This window comes from Pungitius pungitius, chromosome 15 (assembly GCF_949316345.1).
Source record: "Pungitius pungitius chromosome 15, fPunPun2.1, whole genome shotgun sequence".
In the NCBI taxonomy this organism is placed as follows: domain Eukaryota; kingdom Metazoa; phylum Chordata; class Actinopteri; order Perciformes; family Gasterosteidae; genus Pungitius; species Pungitius pungitius.
The window spans coordinates 19,085,726-19,109,712 of NC_084914.1; the positions used below are offsets into that span (position 1 = coordinate 19,085,726).

General features: G+C 45.0%; 1 protein-coding gene across 1 annotated transcript; it reads left to right on the forward strand.

Moving 5' to 3' along the window:
- The first annotated feature begins 2,864 nt into the window (after positions 1-2,864).
- cntnap2b (contactin associated protein 2b) lies at positions 2,865-23,948 on the forward strand. The gene is made up of 25 exons (XM_037458856.2): positions 2,865-3,210; positions 7,794-7,904; positions 9,055-9,248; positions 10,404-10,551; positions 12,329-12,532; positions 12,659-12,843; positions 13,143-13,286; positions 14,650-14,908; positions 15,016-15,165; positions 15,930-16,092; positions 16,191-16,297; positions 16,369-16,488; positions 17,786-17,901; positions 18,412-18,496; positions 18,615-18,771; positions 18,923-19,050; positions 19,129-19,299; positions 19,672-19,890; positions 19,988-20,224; positions 20,307-20,534; positions 20,628-20,761; positions 20,926-21,019; positions 22,175-22,405; positions 22,743-22,817; positions 23,356-23,948. The coding sequence occupies exons 1-25, from the start codon at positions 3,126-3,128 to the stop codon at positions 23,553-23,555; spliced, it is 3,945 nt and encodes a 1,314-aa protein (XP_037314753.2). The 5' UTR covers positions 2,865-3,125; the 3' UTR covers positions 23,556-23,948.
- The last annotated feature ends 39 nt before the right edge of the window (positions 23,949-23,987 follow it).

Consider the following 23,987-nt stretch of genomic DNA (forward strand, 5'->3'; position numbering starts at 1 on the left):
CCTGGGTGGGAGGTAAGACACTCTCACACACACTACTGAGACACTCTCACTGTTACGTCCGGCTGCTGGTTGTGTTTTCTCCCCCCCGTGTCTTCCTTTTCAATCTGTGCTTCACAGGTGTAGTGAGTTGCTGCTGACGATGCGGGCGTGGCACGTGATTCTCCAGCCAATCCAGCGCGGCTCTCCTGTATAAATGTTTGTTTGAGAGCGCTTGCTTAGGAGGGTTGTTGGGATAGAGGTTTAAGAGACAAACTTTGAGAGACAAACTTTGAGATTTATGTGGTTTAGTTTGTTTGTTAAAACTGTTTTATGTACTTACCCCAAGAGCGCTGTGGAGCAGGGCTAGGTAAGATACCCTGGGGTCTACATACACACGTAGGAAAAACCTGTTAGAAACACTAGGTTAGAAGCCAGTGGCTGTCACCCAGTTTTTGTAGCAGTTTAGGTAAGTGGTGTGATAGGTTAGATTGTGGTAGGTAGGTTTAGAGGAATAGGGAAGCTCAGGGTCCTTCTTTTTGTTTCTTTGCTTTGACAGACTGCTGGCACCGCCCTACTCCACAGGCCTTGCTACCCGTTAGCCCTCCTATCCCCTGTCTACCATTTTGTGTGTGTTTATATGATATGTACTGGTTATTTCTTTTCATTATTACTTTGTGGAAAAATAAACCCACCGTTCTGTACTTTTGTTGCAGCGTGTGTTTTTTTTATTGATTGCTATTGTAGTGCATCGCATACAGGTTCCAGCATCCAACAGGCGTGGTCTTGGGCAGTTACGCCCCACCTCCTCTTCCGAGCCGGGGTGGAGGTGTAACACTCACACACCACTGAGACACTCTCACACACGCTACTGAGACACTCTCACACACGCTACTGAGACACTCTCACACACACCACTGAGACACTCTCACACACACCACTGAGACACTCTCACACACACCACTGAGACACTCTCACACACACCACTGAGACACTCTCACACACGCTACTGAGACACTCTCACACACCACTGAGACACTCTCACACACACCACTGAGACACTCTCACACACACACCACTGAGACACTCTCACACACACACCACTGAGACACTCTCACACACGCTACTGAGACACTCTCACACACGCTACTGAGACACTCTCACACACCACTGAGACACTCTCACACACACCACTGAGACACTCTCACACACACACCACTGAGACACTCTCACACACACCACTGAGACACTCTCACACACGCTACTGAGACAAAGTTGAATTCTCGTTTTTTTCCCCTTGCTAAATACTTTTTTTAATCCAATTCAGAGAATTGTTTTAGGAGAAATGATATGGCTTAGTCTGAGGAAAGAAATAGAGTTTCAGCTTTGTATGACATCTGTAATTTTTGTTAGAGGTGGGTGGGATTTATCTTTGCCAATGTTGAGACATTTTCTGGTAGGTGTAGTTTTAGTCCCAGTTAAGGTTACATTTAGAATCTTTTTAGGAGGTGCCCAATTAAGATGTGTGTTTTTTGAAGATTGAGTTTTTATCCTGCATATCTATGAAATGTATTAGTAGGTTCTTTAACTCGTTAAGAGTTCGAGGGGGGCAAACATTGTATGCAGGCCAATGGATCCGCATATATATACTGTACAGATGCCTATAAAGAAGTTGTTATGCTTTCTTAAATGTTTCAAGGACTTTATATAAGAAAGGCCAACTCATTCAATCAAAAGCCTTCTCAGTATCCAGATGGACGAGGCATCAAGATTATTCTGTTGGATGTGGTTTGTCATGTGCAGCGCGCCTGCTGTTGTCGTGGGTTTGTCTTTGTGAGATAAAGCCTGTCTGGTCATTTGTGTACAAGTTGAGGAAGGATCTGTTCTAGTCTTTTGGCAAGGATTGCTATGTAAAATGTTGGAGAATTTCAAGACAGAGTTTGGTCTGTAAGATCCACATTCCACTGACTCATAGTATTTCTGTTCTGTAAATATCAATTTCCAATCTTCCTATTTTCCTAAATAGATTAATTTATTTCCTGACTTTCTTCATTTTTGTCCACCAATTTGTCTTTATTATTCTTTTGTTGTGTCTCAAGATCCTTTAATTTTTTTAATGTTTAGTAGACTTAGTAAAAGCCAAAATTACTTCAGGGGGGAGGGGTGTGCATACGTGTTACATTATTATTATTATTACATATTCTAACACCATCTATTTTCCAAAGACTATTGCAAAATTCCCCTCATTGTCTTTCACCTTTTATATGAATCCAAATTCAAGTGAGAGTAGAGTGTTACCATTTTTGGATCTGTTTTAAAACAGTTCAAAGATAGGGATATGGCAAATATCATGTCATTCTTACCGACTTTGCCTCCGATCTTCTCAACAACTGTACAGTAATACATCATGAGAGTAAATGGCCATGGAGGAGGTCTTCTAGAACTAGGATCTAGTGAAAATATAGTGTTACCTTTTACGGATCTGGTTTACGGATCATGTCTTTTTTACTGATATAATCTTTAATATTCTCAAAAACAGTACAGTAATATTTCCTGGAAATGTCCATGGGCATATAGGAGGTCAACACGAACTGGGATCAAGTGTCAACTTTTTGGGATCTGGTTTGAAGACAGTTCAAAGATTGAGAAATTTCACTTGAAAAACCATAGTGCCTTTTTGGCTGTACAAGCCCATTTGCCTTTAACGGAGGTGCATTTAATTTTAAAATGAGTTGTCTCTATGGTTAAGACAATTTTAAGACATAAGAAATGTCACACAATCATTTTTATCGACAATTTTAGTAATTTTTAGTAATCAGTCATTTCAGCTGACGCCCTGCGTCGTTTTGCTTTCGGACCGTACCAAGTGCGGGAGAGCTTGGGGGGGCTGATTGGTTCTGCATCCCGGCGGTTGGATCGGCCCAGTCTGTCTGACCATGCACCTGCAGAGCGAGGATCGGCCCGCAGCGAACACTGTTTGGTTTACAGGATAATTGCGGAGGTTACCGGTCCAACCCCGCGGCACTGCCTCTGAGCAGGTCGGTAAGAGAGGAAGGAGGAGCCCAAACGCACCGAGCACAGAACCACTGCTTGTTTCCTTCAGAACAACCGACAGCCAGGAGCCTGGAGCCGCTTCATTGTCTCAGAGCATGTCGTCCGTGACCAGGCTGTTGTTGCTGCCTGCAGCCCTGTGCAGCATCACCAGCCCCCCCAGCGCTGCATCCTCAGCATCCCGTAAGTAGGCTAATTCAGAGGCGCACTCTCACGCGTACGCGCGCACACACACACACACACACGCTGTGGCTAATTTGGTAGCTAGCTGATGTTGGGGCCAGTGCATGGACTCAGCAGGAGACCAAAGCACCAGTTCATAAGTGAGGGGGTGTTCCATAAGGATAACGGTTTCTTTCATATCACAGAAGTGATGATGAAGAGGGGTGTATTTGCAGCAGGACAGGAGTCACCATCATGCCTGTGTGTATATAATCTAGCAAATGCTAAACATATCAACATAGCTGTACTCCTCCATACCGTAATGACCATCCTCTCCATAGGTGATGCAGAAATATAACCAACAATAGAGTGATTGTTTTACCTGGTTGGGTGACCCTCATTCCCCTCTTTTATTTAACAGGTCGAATCCCTGTATACACACTTCATAAATGATTAATAACACATTCCAGTGTAAGCAAACGTTGATACAGTGACTTCAGTGTTTAATATTGCACTTGTTGGTGTGTTACAATTATGACCAATACTCAAATTGCTTTGACCATTGCAGACTTTGCATGAAATAACAAGGGGCCAATATCTGATTAAGGGACCGACCAGGGGCCAGTCAGGGACCAGTGAGGGACCAGCCAGGGACCAGTGAGGGACATGTCTGGGACTAGTGAGGGACCAGTGGGGGACTAGTCAGGGACCAGTGAGGGACCAGTGAGGGACATGTCTGGGACTAGTGAGGGACCAGTGAGGGACATGTCTGGGACTAGTGAGGGACCAGTGAGGGACATGTCTGGGACTAGTGAGGGACCAGTGAGGGACTAGTGAGGGACCAGTGAGGGACATGTCTGGGACTAGTGAGGGACCAGTGAGGGACATGTCTGGGACTAGTGAGGGACCAGTGAGGGACATGTCTGGGACTAGTGAGGGACCAGTGAGGGACTAGTGAGGGACTAGTGAGGGACCAGTGAGGGACTAGTCAGGGACTAATGAGGGACCAGTGAGGGACATGTCTGGGACTAGTGAGGGACCAGTGAGGGACTAGTGAGGGACCAGTGAGGGACTAGTCAGGGACTAGTGAGGGACCAGTGAGGGACATGTCTGAGACTAGTGAGGGACCAGTGAGGGACATGTCTGGGACTAGTGAGGGACTTGTAAGGGACCAGTGAGGGACATGTCTGAGACTAGTGAGGGACCAGTGAGGGACATGTCTGGGACTAGTGAGGGACTTGTAAGGGACCGGCCAGGGACTAGTCAGGGACTAGTGAGGGACCGGCCAGGGACCAGTGATGGACTAGTCGGGGACTAGTGAGGGACATGTCTGGGACTAGTGAGGGACCGGCCAGGGACCAGTAATGGACTAGTGAGGGACATGTCAGGGACTAGTGAGGGACCAGCCAGGAACCAGTTAGGGACCAGCCAGGGACTGGCGAGGGACGAGTCAGGGACCAGGCCTGACCCAGACACTCGTAACAGAACTCTGGGTAGAGGGAGGGTCATCCAGAAGAAAGGCCCAGTGCTGCTGTATGAGCCGCTGACAGACAAACATTATAACCCATTGTTCTTACACATTTTATATCACATTCTTATATTTCATATAGATGTAGACAGGATGCATTTCACTACCCGTCCAATGCAGGGAACCTTTTTGTGAGATGTTTGGACAATGTCAACATAAAAAAGTGTCTTTTCATGACTTTCATATTGGTTTTTTTGCAGTTTTCTTAGTTCTTAGTTATTTCTGAGTAGTCTGACCTGGAATCTAATATGATGTCTGAGCACAGAATGCTTAACCTGCGGTAGTTCACTCCGTCATGGAGCCCAGGGGGCTGCAGTCAGCTTGAATTGAACTTTTCATAAATGAAAAGAAGCCTGACAGCTAATGGAACTTCTTAAACCATCTCAGCAAACCCCCCTTCCCCCACACCTCTTCTTTCTGTACTTCGGAACTTCTTCAGTCATTAACCGCTGCATCAGCACATCGTTCTAGTTCTGAATTTAAGGACTGAGAAAGTCCAAGTAAAAAAATAAAATGATATTTAACAACTAGGTATCCTCTTGATGTGAGTTGAATTCAAATAGGAATAAATGATCGTCACCCAATCTAATGCTGAAAAATATTGTTGAAATGAGCAAAGCACAGAAAACATCTTTTCTGTGAGAAAGATGTCGATGGTTTGTTGGTCCTTTCAAACTGCTCCACACATGCTTGGCGCGTTGCTTTGTAATGCATATTAGGAAGCTCATTAGCATACACACCACCTGTCGCACACACAGACAGATCTGGGGCCCCTCCCCCACCCAAAACTCCATCTCACGTCCACTCTGCTGAGTGTGTGGAGAACAAAGACGGCGCATGCACCGAGGCACACACATAAAGTCAAACCATTTCCACGTGACACCATTCTATCCACAGAGGACATGGCTTTGATGTACTGTTGTTTTATTTTATTTCTTGGGAACTTTGATATTCGATGATGTGCATTGATTCATGACAAGATATATAGGAATATATTCACAATGTGTTAATATAAAGACTACGATGGTGTGGTCTGTGGTTGGAAAGGTATCTCCAAACCTGTTATAGTATTCAGTTAATGGGATGAAAAAATCCCAAAAGTAATTATACTATTATTACATTACATCACATGTCATTTAGCTGACGCTTTTATCCAAAGTGACTTACAATAAGTGCATTTCAAACATAAGGAACTCAAAAGAACAACAAACAGCAAAGTGCAATTTTATTGCACTTTCCATGTCCTGGATGTAGACTGGACCCGATCCATTCACAGCGTGGTACGTCAGTACCAATGCTTTGAACTGGAGGCGGGCAGCCACTGGTAACCAGTGAAGAGAGTGGAGTAGTGTGGGATCATTTCGGAAGGTTGAGGACCAGTCGAGCTGCTGCATTGTGGGTAAGCTGCAGTGGTCGTATGGCGGCAGCAGGGAGACCCGCCAGCAGAGAGTCACAGTAGTCAAGGAGGGAGATGCCTTCTGAGTGAGAATGTTTTTATCCTCAATGTTTTAATCCTCAAATTTGGGCATATGCTTATCATAATAAATGTACATTTGAAAATAGAAGTTACACTGACAGATTCCTTACTGCTGTGATTTAAATAACAAACTATTGGCCAATTCAAAATGTAGTTAAATCAAAATGCTCAAAGGAGTCACAATACACTCATATATTGTCACGGTTTGGGTTCTTGTCTTGTTTTATTTTGTAGTTTCATGTCTCTTGTGTCCCTCAGGTAACTTCACTTCCTGCCTTGTCCGGTCTTCCCCTGTGATTGTCTGCTGTGTTGATAATTGTTTCCAACCTGTGTCCAATCACCTGGAGGGCCGTGTCATTGCATGTTGGCTTGTCTACGTATGGTTGGGGTCATCGTGTCCTTGGTTTTTTCCCCCTTAGCTTTTTTTTTATTTTTGAGTTCCGGGACTTTTGATTTATTAATAGGCAATTCTGGCCTAAAAACGAGTCCTGCCTCTACTTGCACCCACCAGACTGACATCAATGCTATTAATATGAGTGATCTAAAGGAATATGAGTAGGTGGGATTATTAGCAAATCACTGCTAGCAACATGGCGTACAATGTAGAAAATAGTGTGTAAATAGGACATTTGAGATCTCCCTCTGAATGAGTAGAGTCCATGTGGATCATGGAGACAGACCCAAACAATGACCTATCACATCAATACATACATGTAGGCACATATCCTCAGCCATGTTCCATTATTGATGCTACATTATGCGAGAACCAGTTACATTATCACATCCACACATGTAGAGCAGGTAGTCCTTCAATCAGTAGTGTCGTTTTAAAGCACTGTAAATGGTAGAGAACCTAGAATATCGCTGTTCAAATCACCATGAGAGAAAAGGGATTCCCCTGTTTGTATCTTCAGGCCGTGGAGCGATGCCTCTTTGTGGAGCGGTGCTTTGGTGGGAAAGAGTCAGCAGCTCAGCACCAACTGGCTCGCTGCTCTTGAAAGGTCCTCGTGCAGGACTAGCAGTGGCTGCTGGTGCTTTAGTAGTTTACTGAGTTAGCAGGCCCAAACAGATCTGTGTAGTCAACCCCTCCAGGGGGGATGCTTTGTCCCATGCTAAAGGCTAACTGACCCCTCACCGTTCAGCATGCATATTAACCACATAAAGTGTATTATTATCCACCAATATGCAGTAAAATTTAAGATTGTGATATCTGCCTTTATGCTTTATGTATCATTGATAAGATTAGTAGTTTTAAAGAGGTCACAAATCAACGATGGTGCTCATTATGATGCATTCAGGGTCTGTTTAGTGCAAATGAGTTTTTGATGAAAATCAATGATCATTTTAGTTTGTGTGTTGTCTACAACAAATTAGCACCTGCAGCAAAATCATGTGATGGGATCCAGCTGCTCTGATCTGTGATGTCATCATTACTAACATGCAAGGGGTAAAGCCGGTCATGTTTATCATGAGCTCTATTTTCGATTATTGAGTTAACATATTGTATTTTTAAGAACTTTGACGTGCTTGTGGTATGCCACGGGACAAATGCACATTGACTAGCTGAACTGGTGTTTGTTTTTTGCTCCTGTGGTTCAGGAAAGTGCGAGGACAGCTTGGCCACTCCTCTCCCCTACAGTTCCTTCAGCAGCTCGTCGGCGTTCGCCCGAGGACACGGAGCCGGCTACGCCAAACTCAACAGACAACAAGGTTTGCTCTTTGTCAACAATGGACTGCTCTTTCACATCCTTTTGCACTAAAATAAACACACTGTATTTTACTCTTCAAAATGTGCTTTTCACATTCCTCGGCTGTACTGTTCTGAATGAACACTAATGGTTGTGTATGGGAGGCTTCAGCTGAAAAGGTCAGTGACAGTCAGTGACCTCCACACATGAGTTCTACTGTATATGCGCAGTGTGTATTTCTGCACAAAAGTCCGATACAACTTGTTTTGCTGCATAGTGTTTCACCCCTTCTAATTTTCACTGTTAAATAATAACTTTAGAATTTAAGATCCTTTTCGTGACAACACATTTGCTTTAACGTCATAATCGGTACAGAGCAAAGATCATTATTCAAACATATGTTTGATGTTTTTACCTTGTTATTTGATCTCACCCCCCTTGTGTATTTTACTTTTGTGTAGTGTGCATTGTGATTGTGTAAATGGGAGTAAAGGGAAAAAGGTGCTCCTGTTAATAATATTAGGGACCTTTATGTACTCTACAAAGTCAAGTTAAAATACAGATGTAAAGTAATACGTGTTTCCTTCTATCAATTCATTGTATAACTCTACAACGTATTAATATGTACAGTATTAATCCCACATTTAAGTAGGAAATAACATTAACCTTCAATATTACGAGCATTTTATATTTACCTTTTAACCTCATTAATAACATAAAAAACATTGTATTTATTTAACAATAAGTCTTTATAGAATAACAGAATAACAATTTCAATTACCCTGTCTTTTAAATTAAAAAATGTATTTGAACAATTAAACAATGCTAAATGTATTACTTATAAACTTATAAACCCAAGTATTTAGGCGTTTTGTTCCATAACTAAATAAAATAATCATCAATTAACAAAGACATCTTATATAATATAAAATATAATATAGAATAGAATCAATAATTATTCTACCGTTTTTATTACACGTTTGCTGTTCAAAAAACAAAGTTGTGAACATTTGTGAAAAGAATATAATTTTTGAAAAGAATATACGTTTTTTTTTTTACTTCAATAGAATAAAAGATGTTTTTTTCCCAAATGTTCAGATCAACATTCCTCTGTTCCTTTCCCCTTCCTTCAATCTCTCGTCGTGTCTACCCTACAACACCCATAAAACCAGGTGCTGGAGGCTGGTCCCCCTTGGATACAGACCGTTACCCGTGGTTACAGGTGAACCTGGGTTCTAGGAAGCAGGTGGTTGCCATAGTGACACAGGGTCGCTATGGCAGCTCTGACTGGACTAGCAAGTATCGGCTGCTTTACAGTGACACACAGAAAAACTGGAGGCCTTATTTACAGGATGGAAACATCTGGGTAAGGAAGAATTCTCATTTAAACTTAGCTTAAGCTTAGTCTGTTCAGTGGTAGCAGCAGGGAGGATTTCTCAGGTGCGCTAAACAGAAACTTCATAAATGTTACAGATCAAAGTTGACAAACTACCTCATGAAGTAACTGCAGCTTACTCCCAACGCTGAAGCAAAACAGCAGTGATTCAGTTTATGAAATGCATAGTTATGTTTGGTGGAATACCTCCAGAAGTTTGATGGTTAATATCATGAAATAAACAGGTATGTATTTCTTCATAAATCTTGCAATAAAACCTTCCATGGCGATGATGTTGTAAATTTCTCTGTACCCATGAAAGGCAGATGTAGTCTTTACTTTACTGGAGTGAAATACAGTGGCCCTTATATGGTCTGCTGTTCAGAGGGGAGATCTGACCTCAAACAGATGTCCCTCCATTAACATAAACAGCTACAGATATGTTTCCAACTGTTGTCATTGATACCTACATCGGATGCCATCAGGTTGGACATGCATCGAACCAGCATTTGTTGTGGTGTATTTGATCTGTTTATCCTCAAACCTGTCTCGTTGTGTTTGGACATAATACTTGAAACTGATAGTGACAATGCCGGTACCCTCGGGCAAGGCACCAGACCCTAAACCGTGCCCCTGGTGCTGTATAGTAGCCACACGTCTGACCTAATACTTGATGGCTGTAATGCAAGGCCTAGGTTTCATTTGATTCAAGTTTTAGTTTAAAAAAAGAAACTATGTAACTTCCCTAGTGTAATTAGCTATACAGCTTACATGTCAGGATACCGAAGGTAATGGAAGTTGGAGTGAAGATGATATGGACTGACCAGCCGACCAGTTACACACTTTAAAGGACGCATCGTGTGCCCATTTTACCACAAGTTGATCTGGTTCTTTGGGGTCTTGATGAAATGTCTAACATACTGGTCAAAATACCAAGACTCCCATTTCATAGTGACGAGAAAATAAGGAAGTTCATTTGCAGTCACTCAACCATGACGTTTCTGAAAACACATTCCAGAACTGTAATTAATCTTGAATAATCATGGAGTTGTATTTGATTTATTTATACATTTTCATATAGACAATTGAGTTAGAATGTGTGGACCTCGTCTCCAGTGATGTGCAGCATGCTTCTGTGTGTTTCAGACATTTGAGGGGAATGTGAACAGTGCCGGTGTCGTTCGCCACGAGCTGCAGCACGCCATCTTAGCCCACTACATCCGCTTCATCCCAGTGAACTGGAACAGGGAGGGACGCATTGGCGTACGCCTGGAGCTGTATGGCTGCTCATATTGTGAGTTGAGAAGGGGTTATTGCTGCTGTGCCAGAATAAAAAGCCCAGCGGTGTCACGTGGCCTTGTTAGCAGTTTAGCTAGCTAGCACTTATCGCTCTCCCATGTCCCAAATATCTAACCGTACTCACGGTCTGCTCATCCCAGGTCTCCGTCCCAACGCACGACACGCACGTCCATGTACGGTTAGCTAAACACGGTTAAACCTACACGTCCATGTACGGTTAGCTAAACACGGTTAAACCTACACGTCCATGTACGGTTAGCTAAACACGGTTAAACCTACACGTCCATGTACGGTTAGCTAAACACGGTTAAACCTACACGTCCATGTACGGTTAGCTAAACACGGTTAAACCTACACGTCCATGTACGGTTAGCTAAACACGGTTAAACCTACACGTCCATGTACGGTTAGCTAAACACGGTTAAACCTACACGTCCATGTACGGTTAGCTAAACACGGTTAAACCTACACGTCCATGTACGGTTAGCTAATCACGGTTAAACCTACACGTCCATGTACGGTTAGCTAAACACGGTTAAACCTACACGTCCCTGAGCTGCGTCTTTATGGGCATCGATCACCAGCTGGTCGCTAATGAGCTCACAGCGAAGAGAGCGAAGAGATTTAGACAAAATCCACACCTCAAACAAATGCTTCCTGGAGCAAAACTAATTGGCCAAAAAATAATATGTCATTTTGAGAGACCCAAGACTCTACCGAACGCATGAGTGTAGTTTTCTATGTGTTTTAAAACTGTTCTACTAGCAGTTTACAAAAAGTGTACCGTCTGTGTTTTCTGACTTTGTCCTCACTCTAACCCCCACTCTACTTTCAAAAGGGACCCAAAAACTAATGAAACATAATTAGTGATTATGAAAAAAGTAGAATAGATATTCAGAAGCTGTGTTTTTTATGAAATTGTAAAGACTTGTGTCAACATTTTAAAGTTAAAATGGTGTCTCCAGCTGAAAGATTGGAAAAGCTGAAAAAGTTGAAAAAGTTTTGAGAGGATTTGAAAATGTAATCCATTGGAAATCATGTTAAAAAGGTTGATTTTAATTTATATTAATTCAATGCATCAATGCATTCCAACAATGACGCGACAGGGGACACCAGGCACACAGGGCTTAAATCCACCAGGGAGGTGCAGGTGATTGGACACAGGTGAAGCTAACCCATGGACACAAGAGACATGGAACTACAAAATAAAACAGGAAGAAGAACCAAACCGTGACACTACGTGGGTTTTTGTTGGCTGTTGAAAATGTGTACAGAACCCTAAATGGGAAACTGAGACCGCAGCATTTACAAATAACTTTCATTAAAAAACACACTGTGAATGGATTAAAGTTGGAACACCGAAACAAGCATTACACCTCGATCAGATATACACTTCATCTTCTATTTCACTAAATCAGGAGTGTCCAATGGGTTGCCTGCCATTGGAAGAAAATATCACAAACTCATGTTTACAATGTTTACTGGCAGAATAAATCAAGAAAGTTCTTTTTTTAGTAAGTGCTATAAGTAGATGCCACATAAGTACTAATAGAGTGTGACCTAGTGGGGGTATAGTTGGTAGAGGAGTGTGTTTTGTTAGCGTTGGAAGCTGTATAGGCTTTCTGCTTCAACCCCACCACCCTTCTGGCAGGGTTCAGACCTTCAGCATGTGGTTAGATCCTCTGTTCGCCAGTACCAGAACGTCCAGAGCTTGCAGAGTCAAAATGTGCTCTGCACGTTTGAAATATATATTTTTTCTTTTTTTCCTCCAGGGGCTGATGTGATAAGTTTTGACGGCAATGGCGTCATCTCCTACCGATTCAGGAGTAAGAAGATCAAAATTGTGAAGGACGTCATCTCTCTGAAGTTTCGAACCACCGCTGGAGCCGGAGTGGTGCTTCACGGAGAGGGACAGCAGGGAGACTACATTTCCTTAGAGCTGCGCAGGGCGAGACTGCAGCTCAGCATCAACTTAGGTAGCTCTCTATGAAGTCAATGTGCTCTCAAGGACAGACGAAGCCATTCCATTCCTTTGACATTTTAAGGACTTCATTATCTGGTGCTGACAAATATTAATGACCTGCTCCCGTCCATCTCTCCAGGCAGTAACCAGTACGGTTCCATTCAGGGTCACACCTCTGTGACGAGTGGGAGCCTACTGGATGATGACCACTGGCACTCAGTGGTCATAGAGCGGTACCGAAGGAATGTCAACTTCACTCTGGACCATCACACTCAGCACTTCAGGACCAATGGAGAGTTTGACCACCTGGACCTGGACTATGAGGTAAAGACTCCATGGAGTGAGAAGAACATGATAGAGACAGTCTACCTGTGTGTTGATGAGTACCATGCTATGTCCTCAACACCCGCTAGCTGGACATAAAGTCAGTGAGAAAATGACTCTACTTCTGTCTTGATCTCATCCCTCAGTAAAGATTCTATTGATTATGGTCTCAATCTGTAGTTTCGAGTCTTCTTCGATAGAGCATGATGTTCATTGAGTTTTGGTTGCAGTAGTACTGTGAACGTCGCAGTACAGTCTGATCATGTCAGCCGGCCCATATTGCTCTGCGCTGTTCTCAGATAAGTTTTGGAGGCCTTCCTGTATCCGCAAAGCCCAGCTCAGGAGGAAGAGAGAACTTTGTGGGCTGCATGGAGGGAATCACCTACAACGGAGACAACATCACCAACTTGGTCCGCAGGAAGAAGGTGGACACCTCAAGCTTTGTAAGACAACCTTATCTTGCGTGTGTGCATGTTTGTTAGTGTTAAACAGAGACCTCATTCATTGCATTCACTTCAATTCAATGCAGCCACTGATGTTCCTCAATTAAATTGAATTTATTTTGTAAAGACAAAATCACAGTTGTCCTCAGAGGGTTTTACATGTACACATGCAACATTATGACATGATAGATGATCAAAGCGGTCCTTCAAGTATTTTATCTGTGAGGTCCTAGCACAGAACTCTGGTTTCACTGTTTTCAACCTGGGATCCATGTAAAAACGCCTCCAACCAGCTGAGTTTAATAATAGTATAAAATAATATCTTGAATACCAATGACATGTTTTCAGTTCTGCAACAGTGTGTGAGGATCAATGTGTCAAAGGCAGCACTAAGGTCCAAGGTACAAGCACCACTACCTGTGGAACACCACGTGGATGTTCATAGTGGCACCACTCTAGGCCGAAGAAAGGAGCCAGTGGAGGTGGTTTGGATGCATCTCCTTATACTCCTTAGGTGCTGGGAAGAGGCCCCGGGGAAGACCCAGGACCAGGTGGAGAGATGATATCTCTGCACTGGCCTGGGAACGCCTTGGGATCCCCCAGTCAGAGCTGGCAGATGGGGGCCTGGGAAATGGAAGTTTGGGGTCCCGTGCTGGAGCTGTTGCCCTCACGCGACGACCCTGCGCTTCAGAATAATCCGTCTGCGTAAAGAAGCTCCAAAACCTCACAGCGCAGCGTGTGCGTCAAGGAGCTGTGGGGTCCCTTCAATTTACCTTCAATTTAACAAATGGTCTGTGTGTGTTTGTTCCGGACACAGAAGTCGCCTTTGCTCAAGAGGCCACTTTATCAATCACTGACACACCGACTGATACCGTCACTGCAGTGTAGCCTAAATCAGTCCCACTGCATCGTAAGTGCACGTGTGCTGTGGGGACCTGTGCCTGCGCTGTCACATGAACACCTTGTGATTTACAAATGAACCACTGAATGCATCATGACCTGCGCGACAGAGGGCGGGAAACTAGAATTTCACCCTCCTGCTCTCTCTCTCTCTCTCTCTCTCTCTCTCTCTCTCTGTCTCTCTCTTTCTCGCCCCCCATGTCACTCACATGCATGCCGCATTCACTGGACAGGCACACAGTAGGAAACCAGAACACCATAACAGTGGGGTCGCTACAATATAAAACTCGCGGGCCGCACTAACATTAAACTTTCATATTAAGGTGGGGGCCACAAAATATCGTCCCGAGGGCAACAATTGGACCGCAGGCCGCGAGTTTTCAAGCCTTAAATAGAATAGAGCTTGTGAAGAAGTGCATAAATGTGTGGTATAATGGTTTGTCCCTCTTTGTCTCTTTCGCAGCGTAACCTGACATTTTCATGTGCCGAGTCCAACTCCTTCTCGGTCTTCTTCAACTCGACGTCCTTCCTGCGGCTGCTCGGGCAGAGTGACAGCGACACTCTGTCAGTCAGTCTGTCTTTCAGGACGTGGAACCCCAACGGGCTGCTGATGTTCACGGCCCTGGCGGACGGTTGGGTGGAGGTGGGACTGACGGAGGGCAAGGTCACAGTCTACATGAATGTGACCCAAAAGAAGAACACGCGTATTGACATTTCATCAGGTGAGCTCAGCACAATGTTCTTCAGCATTTAAGTCCTGGAGCTGTGGGTTAGTTCAATTTGTTGTTTTTACTTAGTCTCAGTACTGTTGTCACTTTTACACTTGCAGGTTCGGGTTTGAATGATGGCCAGTGGCACAGTGTCCATCTGAATGCGTTGGAGAACTACGCCATGCTGACAGTGGATGGTGACGAGGCCTCCACAGTGAGGACAGCCATCCCCATCCAGATTCAGACCGGAGGAACCTACTACTTTGGAGGTGATTCTTCAGCCAAATTTAACCACCAATATCTTTCATTTAAAAAGGACCATCAACTTGGGCCTCTGATACGCTCCCACAGGGCGGCCTTCAGAAACTACAGAGTAGTCGGGTAGGGTGGGCAGTAACTCAATCATCTAGTTTTGCTGCTTTATTTATTTGTTATTTTGCAGGATGACATCCCCTCTCCCTCCATTCCCCAAACGTAAACCCCTCCCATTTCTATACCCACCACCCCATGACTCGTTTACCACAACCAACCAAAAAGGGGGAACAACCAATACGCGTCACGGGAGAACAAGGATTTAGGAGCTGGAATCACACGGGTCAGTGTGGGATTACCAAGTAGATTCTTGCCCCAACAATACAGTTTACGAGGCTGGAACTGGAACTCTACCGACAGGGAGGGAGGGAGGGAGGGAAGCAGTCAGTAAGGCACGAGGTCAGGCACATCGATTCACCAAACAGCAGTGGTGACCACCAGCGAAGAAGAAGCCAGCCTGCAGGGCCTGAAATACACATGAGACACCCTCTGTCCTTAAACCTCACATCGCCACAGGAACAACTCCCCAAAAAAACCCTCAATGGGGAAAAAAGGGAAGAAAGCTCACTTGTGATGATGTAATGATGATGTCAGGGGGCCTTAACTATTTAAGTGTCACCTGAGTAAAGCCAGGTGTGTTTTATTCTGAGAGCAGAAGGAGAAACTATTCAATTTTTCGTTTACGATGAGCATTATTTCTGTTACTTGCGCTTGTCTACAGGTAACTTCCTGCACACCAACACCCGGTCCCTGCAGCGCTCATTCCAGGGATGCATGCAGATGATCCACATTGACGACCATCTGGCTGACCTCAGGGCTTTGGAGCAGGACCTCGCTGGATCCTTTGAAAACATCAGCCTGGATATGTGTGCCATTATCGATAGGTATACAACTCAGTCAGATAAACTTCATAAGAAACGGGTCCCTGCTGCATTCTGCCCGGGGTCACATGGACCTTCTTCCATTACTGTCTGTGTGTCAGGTGTGTTCCTAATCACTGTGAGCACGGGGGGAGCTGTTCTCAGACGTGGAATACATTCAGCTGCAACTGTACCGGCACTGGATACACAGGAGCAACCTGCCATAGATGTGAGTGCACACACACACACACACACACACACAGAGTACTTTGTGTACTAATGTGTGTGTGTCCTCTGTAGCAATGTATCAGCAGTCCTGTGAGGAGTATAAGCACCAGGGGAGGAGTTCAGGGAACTACTGGATCGACCCAGACGGCAGTGGATTCATCAGCCCCTTCAAGGTCTATTGTGACATGACAGGTGAGAGGTCACTGAGAAGATGTTACTTCAACAGAAAAATAAGACACTCTGGGCAACAAAATGTATCCAGAACAGATTTGGTCAATGCTTGTTTTCCATGATTTTATTGTGTGGAAATGCTTATTATGTCTATCTCTATTTTTAAATCAGGCAAGAACATGTGTCGCCAATGTCCTGATAGCTAGGCCTCAACCTCCAACCCATCAACAAATGGGTGTGTTACACAGTTCAGCCCGACACCGTCCGACCTGGGAGGGGGGGCTATTTTGGAGCATTTTCAAATACATTTTATTAGGGCTGGGCAAGTGAACGCGTTTAATCACATTTATTAAGAGACGGAACGGTTTTTGGTATACATTTTTATATATATATATACTAAACACCTTTCTGCCTGTATTGATGTCATTATGTCAATGTTTAAGTTGAGATTTACATCATTACAGCCGATGCACCTGTGCAGACTGTTCACCAAAGACCCTCCAGGTGTAAAAAAACTCTGTGTGGTGAAGCCCATTTTTGGAGACTAAATCTGAGAGCAACTTAATATGATCTGCTGAGAGATGAAGCTGTGCGTGTCCAATCAAAGGTCAGCATAATGGAAACATCTAGAAGAGCAAAGCATCCCAGGAGACAAACTCCAGGTTCATGTTGACCTACAGAGACCAGGACAGGGCGAACAAGACAGGATCAAGGCATCAGTAGCTCAAGCCCACTCACTGACAGACAAGGACATGGACATGAGCAAAAGACGCAGAATGATTGTGGCATTTAGAAGATGACCTGGAGAGGTCAATGGCTGCCGACCCTGCATCACAATACAAGCTGCAATCCTTTCACATCTCCATCCTGCTGCGGTCAGCGTACCACACACTCCAACACCAACACACCTACACGTGGTGCCTGAAGGAGGATCTGCAGTCCTCTGCCTTTCAATATCCTCCCTCCTCCCAGCTTCTGCTCATGTGTAGGCCCATCCCCTTTCTTTCTTTTTCTTATTGACTGTGAAGCATGGCCATAGCCACTGGACTGACTGAGAGTAATGAGAATAGCAGGCGTCGGGTCGGGGGGGCAGCAGACTGCACTTCTTGCTGCTCATTGAACAGGAAGAAGGAGATGAGCTGGAGGACAACGTTTAGGATGCTGCAGCAGTCATCGGAGTGTATTGTCATGCATGTGTCATTCTATTTTACATACTAAGTTCTTCTGCCTCTGCTAACATATTGTTGCCTAACCCAACCCAATTGCATCTTTGGTCCAAACGTGTGGAGAATAACAACAGCCTTTCTTCTGGTCTTAGAGGAGAGAGTTTGGACCATGCTAAAGAACGACCTATCTCCTCAGACATCAGTCACCAGTACAAACCAGGAAGGGAAGGCCACTCTGCACATCACTTACAATGTGACAGATGAGCAGGTAAACAATTCAAACCGTTCAACTTAACTGTACATTCTTTAAAAAGAAATCTAAAATAATAATTCTGTATACAAGTCACAAAGCGAGCTGCCAGCAGAAATGAAGAGAAGGCCCGTCTGATGCAGAGCTCCAGCTCTCACCTTCTCACACATCCCCGTTGCCATGTCAACGCATTTTGATTAACATAATTGAATCTGCCTGTCAGCCTTATGTGACATATCTGATTTTCATTTACATGGTGTGGTCCACACATACAGACCCCCCGCTGGGCCCTTCTTGCTGCTGCTCTCTGTTGGTGACCATCCTGCAGGAGATGCTGTTATCAGAGTCTAAATCCACAGAGGACCAAGGCTCTGCCTCCCCCTCCTGTTCCCCCTTTGTTCCCTGACCCCTTTTTGACCCTGCTGCTCCATGTCTTCCTCTTCAGCTCTAACCCATTTGTCATTGTGAAAGGCTCATTACCTGCATGGACTGTATGTAATGCTCTGTCTCTCCCATGTGTGTTTCCAGGTGCTGTCAGTCACCAGCAGTGCAGAGTACTGTGACCAGTCTGTGGCCTATGCCTGTCGAATGTCTCGTCTGCTCAACACTCCTGGTAGAGTCATCTTTATTTGAGATGTCAGCCTAATAGACACCTTTATTTTATTCTGTGGTTACCAACATCTAGTAGAAAGGAAAGTACTCTGACTCCAAGCTGTCGCTTTGACTCCCAGATGGCGTCCCGTTTACCTGGTGGGTAGGAAGGTCTAATGAGAGGCATTCTTACTGGGGGGGCTCTGGACCGGGCATACAGAAGTGTTCCTGTGGTATCGAGCACAACTGTACCAACCCCAAACACTACTGCAACTGTGACGCTGACCTGCGCAGCTGGTGAGTGGTCAGGCTGTTTGTTCTCCGCCAGCTGATGGTTCCGTTTGTACCTTTACATCTGTGTTGCAGAAGGTGTAGAAGTGCTCCAGATGTTGTCCTGTGTACACGGTTCAGACTCGATGGACTGCTGTTTGTGTCCCTGTGTGTGCAGGAAGGAGGACGCTGGCCTCCTGGTGTATAAAGACCACCTGCCAGTCAGCCAGGTCGTGGTGGGGGATACGAGCCGAGCTGGATCCGAAGCCAAGCTGACCATCGGGCCGCTCAGATGCCAGGGGGACCGTGAGCGCCTTCCTCTCACACGCACCACACACACATCAATGTAGAGCTCATCAGATCAACATCTGTTTTTGTCTCAAGGGTCCTTCTGGAATGCAGCGTCCTTCACTAGCCCCGCCTCCTACCTGCATTTCCCTTCGTTCAGAGGAGAAACCAGCACTGACATCTCCTTCTACTTTAAGACTTCATCCACTCACGGCGTCTTTCTGGAGAACTTGGGAACCACGGACTTCCTTCACATTGAGCTCAGAGGTGGGTCTGTGTGTCCTTAAGACAAAGAGTCAAATGTGTGAAACCCATGAAGTGTCTTCTTTAATAGCGTACTCAATAATGTACACTTGACAGCAAAATGTATATTGAGAGGCTCCTATAAGACCAGGAACAAGTGTTTACTTCAAAAACATCCAGCTCAGTTCACTCAGAACAAGGAAAAATCAGAACTATTCATAATGCTTTACAATAATTATGGAAACATGTGAGCAAAAGTAATAAATATGCTATTACTTACTTAAATATGCACAGGCAGGAGTTGAGATCCTGGAGTGAAAAGCTTTTATTGACCAAAGTTTAAATAGACATTAATTGCAGTAATTCCAAAGACATGTTTAATCTCGGCCCTTGCAGGAGGCTCCGGGGTGTTCTTCTCTTTCGACGTGGGCAGTGAGCGGGTGGAGCTTAGTGTCCACTCGCCGGTGCCACTAAATGACGACCAATGGCATCGCGTGGAGGCTGAAAAGAACATCAAGGAAGCGGTGCTGCAGCTTGATGGGAAGTACAAGGAGGTCCGAACCACGCCCCCCCAGGGACACACTAGACTAGAGTTCTACAGCGAGCTTTATGTTGGTAAGAAACACACACACACACACACACACACACACACACACACACACCTTGTTCTGTGAAAACAGCATGTTGCAATGCTTCATGTTTTATTTCCAAGGGGCTTCGAATCGTCAGAGGGGTTTTCTGGGCTGCATGCGGGCTCTGAGGATAAATGGTGTGACCTTTGACCTGGAGGAGAGGGCCCAGGTAACCCCAGGGGTGAATCCAGGCTGCCAGGGCCACTGCAGCAGTTACGGGATGCACTGCAGGAACGGGGGGAAGTGTGTGGAGAAGTACAACGGGTACACCTGTGACTGCTCCCTCACCGCGTACGACGGACCCTTCTGCACTGACGGTACGGGTGTAACCACAGGGGGGGTCCACACTGTGAGTGTAAGCACAATGTATTAATGGCCCTGGTTCGGACTGCCTTTTAGATGTAGGGGGCTACTTTGAGACTGGAACCCTGGTGCGTTACGACTTCCTGCCAGAAGGGGGGACGTTTCAGGAGATGAAGAGCGTGTCCAGTGCAGGTGTTCCCACTGAGGCCAACCTGACTCAAGAGGAGCTGGTGTTCAGCTTCAGCACCTCCAGTGCTCCCAGCATCCTGGTCTACATCAGCTCCAGAACTCAGGACTACCTGGCTGTGGTGCTCCGACACAACGGTGGGCCCGTCACACTCCATCAATGTGGAAGTTCTTCATTTATCAATTCATATTGATTGTTTATTGTGACCCTCTGTGCGTTTGTGTGTCCAGGCACCCTGCAGGTCCGGTACAGCCTTGGCGGGCTAACCGAGCCGTACACCATAGACGTGGACCACCGTAACCTGGCCAACGGGCAGCCACACTCGGTCAACATCAGCAGGAACCTCAGGGAGATACGGCTGCAGGTCGGTGCTTGTTACAGCAGGTGGCTCAGATTGTGCTATTAATAAGGTTATTCCTATAGAAATATACTATTTGAAATATGAATAGAATCTGTCCTGTTCTCAAGAGTTGCTCCTATTAGTAATAAAGGTCCTGAAGATATCCATCCCTACCACTTCTTCTGCAGCTGGACCACTACTCGGTGTCCACGCACAGCCTGCCCGCGGCCTCGGACACCCACTTCAACCTGGTCAAAAGCATCTTTCTTGGAAAAGTCTTTGGTGAGTGGGAAGATGAGGAGGAGTGTGTTTGTGTTGTGATGTTGGGGGAGTTTCTGTGGTTTTAAGGATGTCAGATTCTACATTACAACTGATGAACTTAAAGTCCACATCATTTACCCAGAATTACAGAATTACTGCTACTAATGAACCAATTACTGTACTATGGAGTGATTCACAGACTGTATTACCCTCTGGAATATGAATCTCATTCCATTCATATTCTAGGAGAGGAGGAAGGAGGTCCTCAGTACTCACTGGACAAGCTTTACAGAATACATGTGATATAAACCTCATCTACTTTTACAAAGCTTTTCATGAAAACTCTTCCCAGACAAAACATCAAATATATTTTTTACTGAGTCAAGTAATCAATAAAATAGTTGAATGTGTTGTATGCACTATAAAATACACTGTTTGAATACATTTAAAGCATTTAATATAAAGTATATGCAGTTATAAAAAGTAATTCATTTATTTAAAGTATAAAGTGGATTGTAGAGCCTAAGAGAGCATTTATTTAACACTTTAATGAGTCTTCATCAGTTTCCCTGCTGCTCACACACCTGCCAACAGTACAACACCTGTTAAGATGTTAGGACATAGAAACAGAACCGTGTATATTATGCAAATTAGCAAATAACTCTGGTGTGATGGTGAATAGGGAAAAATGTGTGTACAATAATCGACATAAACACATAATAACAGTGACTCAAACGTTCAATCCACCCACTCACACCCTGATGACACCACCTGCCCATCAGTAAAATACATCCACACTCAGTAGGAACCGTTACAGCTCTCTGAGTGGGCGGCTGAATGAGTGTGAACGTGTTACTTCCTGATGGGCAGCAGCCACCTTGCCCTTACATGAGTGGGTGTGAATGGGTGAATGAAGACATGTGTTGTAAGCGGCCCCTTTTCTGCCCATAACATCACTGAGAGGCGCTTTGTGGTTCTGACCAGGTGTATTCTCAGTATCTAGCAACACAAATAACCATTCTCCTGTGATTCAATAGAACTCGTGTTTTATCCTGTGGTCGGGCTGTGGGTGTCTGGAACTCCACCCACACGCAGAATGGTGCCGTGAATACGGCAGGCTTGTCGATGATTTTTAAAAATACGTTTCTAAATTCGCTTTGTGTTGTTTGTCTGCAGAAACCGGGCAGATCGACCCGATCTTAATCGAGCGCTACAACACGCCGGGCTTCGTGGGCTGTTTGTCGAGGGTTCAGTGGAACAGCATGGCGCCGCTGAAAGCCGCGCTGCGCTCAAGCCTGGCTGCACCGGTCAGCACCCACGGGATCCTGGTCCCGTCCAACTGTGGAGCCTCCCCCATGACCATCTCCCCCATGGCCTCAGCTAGTGACCCCTGGCACGTAGAAGCAGGTATGTGATGAACCCAGGACACAAAGGAGAGACACTGTTTGTCCACTTAATGTGTTTACTAGTAAACGTGCTGTTCTGTTGGATCAATGTTCTGCTCCTGGTCTCCCCCTTCGAGATATGGAGAGGAAGGGGGTGTTTTATGCGGATGGCCTGCTTCTACTGTCTCTGTTTTCTTCAAACTTAGATTAGATAGATTTGGGGATTTTGTCTTTGTTGTTATGGATTATAATGCAGTCGCTTTGGATAAAAGTCTCAGCTAAATGACATGTGATGTTCCATTAAACTAACTCACTAACTTAGTGAGGACGATGGAATTCTAACAGATGTTTCTCCACAGCTGGAGCGGTTTTCCCCCTCAGTGACAGCAAAGCCCGTGGTGACGGAGTGGATCGCAACTCGGCCATAGTTGGAGGTAATTCTCATTTCTTCCACTTACCTTCAAGCTGCAGCCGAGAGCCAATCGGAAGAACCAGCTGCTGTGTCAGAGCTCGGCCCATTAGTTTGTGCCTGTAACGTCTCCGGTTACCCGGGGTAACGTCGGTGTGTGAACACGTTAGACTGCTTTACTTTATCAATATATCCTCGCCAGGAGTCTCTGTATATCCTGTCTCTGCCCTGCTGCCGGATCTCCACTTCTGCTTTGAAAACGGAGCATTTCCTCCTTACTGTTCCCTGAGCCCCCCCCTCGCCGGTGTCCTCTGTGGCTGAACCACAGTGCCATTACTGAGAGGACAGATGTTGGGTTTACTTGTTGTAAATAGCCGTGCTTAGCCATCTCTCACGCTCGTTGGGATACATATGGACCTGTAGTACACTTTAGCTACTCACCAGTTCCATAGAAGGTCAAAGCGTCTGATGTAGTGAGAGATGCATCAGCTTTCTAACATGACTCCAACGTCTCCTCTGACGGCACATTTAGTTTCTACATGATTCGTCCGTTTGGTTTGCAGGTATCATTTCCATGGTGATCTTCACGGCCCTCTGCATTATGGTGTTTGTGGTCCGTCACATGTTCCGTCACAAAGGCTCCTACCACACCAACGAGGCCAAGGGAGCCGAGTCAGCAGACTGCGCCGACGCGGCGATTATCGTCAATGACCCGGCCTTCACCGAGACCATCGACGAGAGCAAGAAGGAGTGGTTCATCTGAACATGGCCTCTCCACAACATGGACACATGACGTTAGGATGTATGTAGTTTTCTAAGCATAGGGAGTATTAGTGAGGCATCCCAGCGTTGGTATTAAAGCACAGGGCAGTGCTGGGAAGCACAGGGGAATGCTCATTTGCATTTATTTAAGTATTTCTTTATCTTTAAATTTAATTTGTTGTTACATTTTTATTTATTTATATTTATGTATTCATAAAAGTTCTTACTTTTTATCTTTATTTTTATATTAATATTTGACTGCCTTTTTGCAATGTGCTATGTTATGGCAACAGGATTGAGGAATCCCAATAATCCCCCTGGTCTGTAGCAATGCTCCTGAGTTATGCTTTTAATATTAAATCCCATGTTTGATTATTTGTCTTGTTTTAAAGTAAACTTTAATGGCTTGCTTTCTGGGAAGGAGGTAGCCATG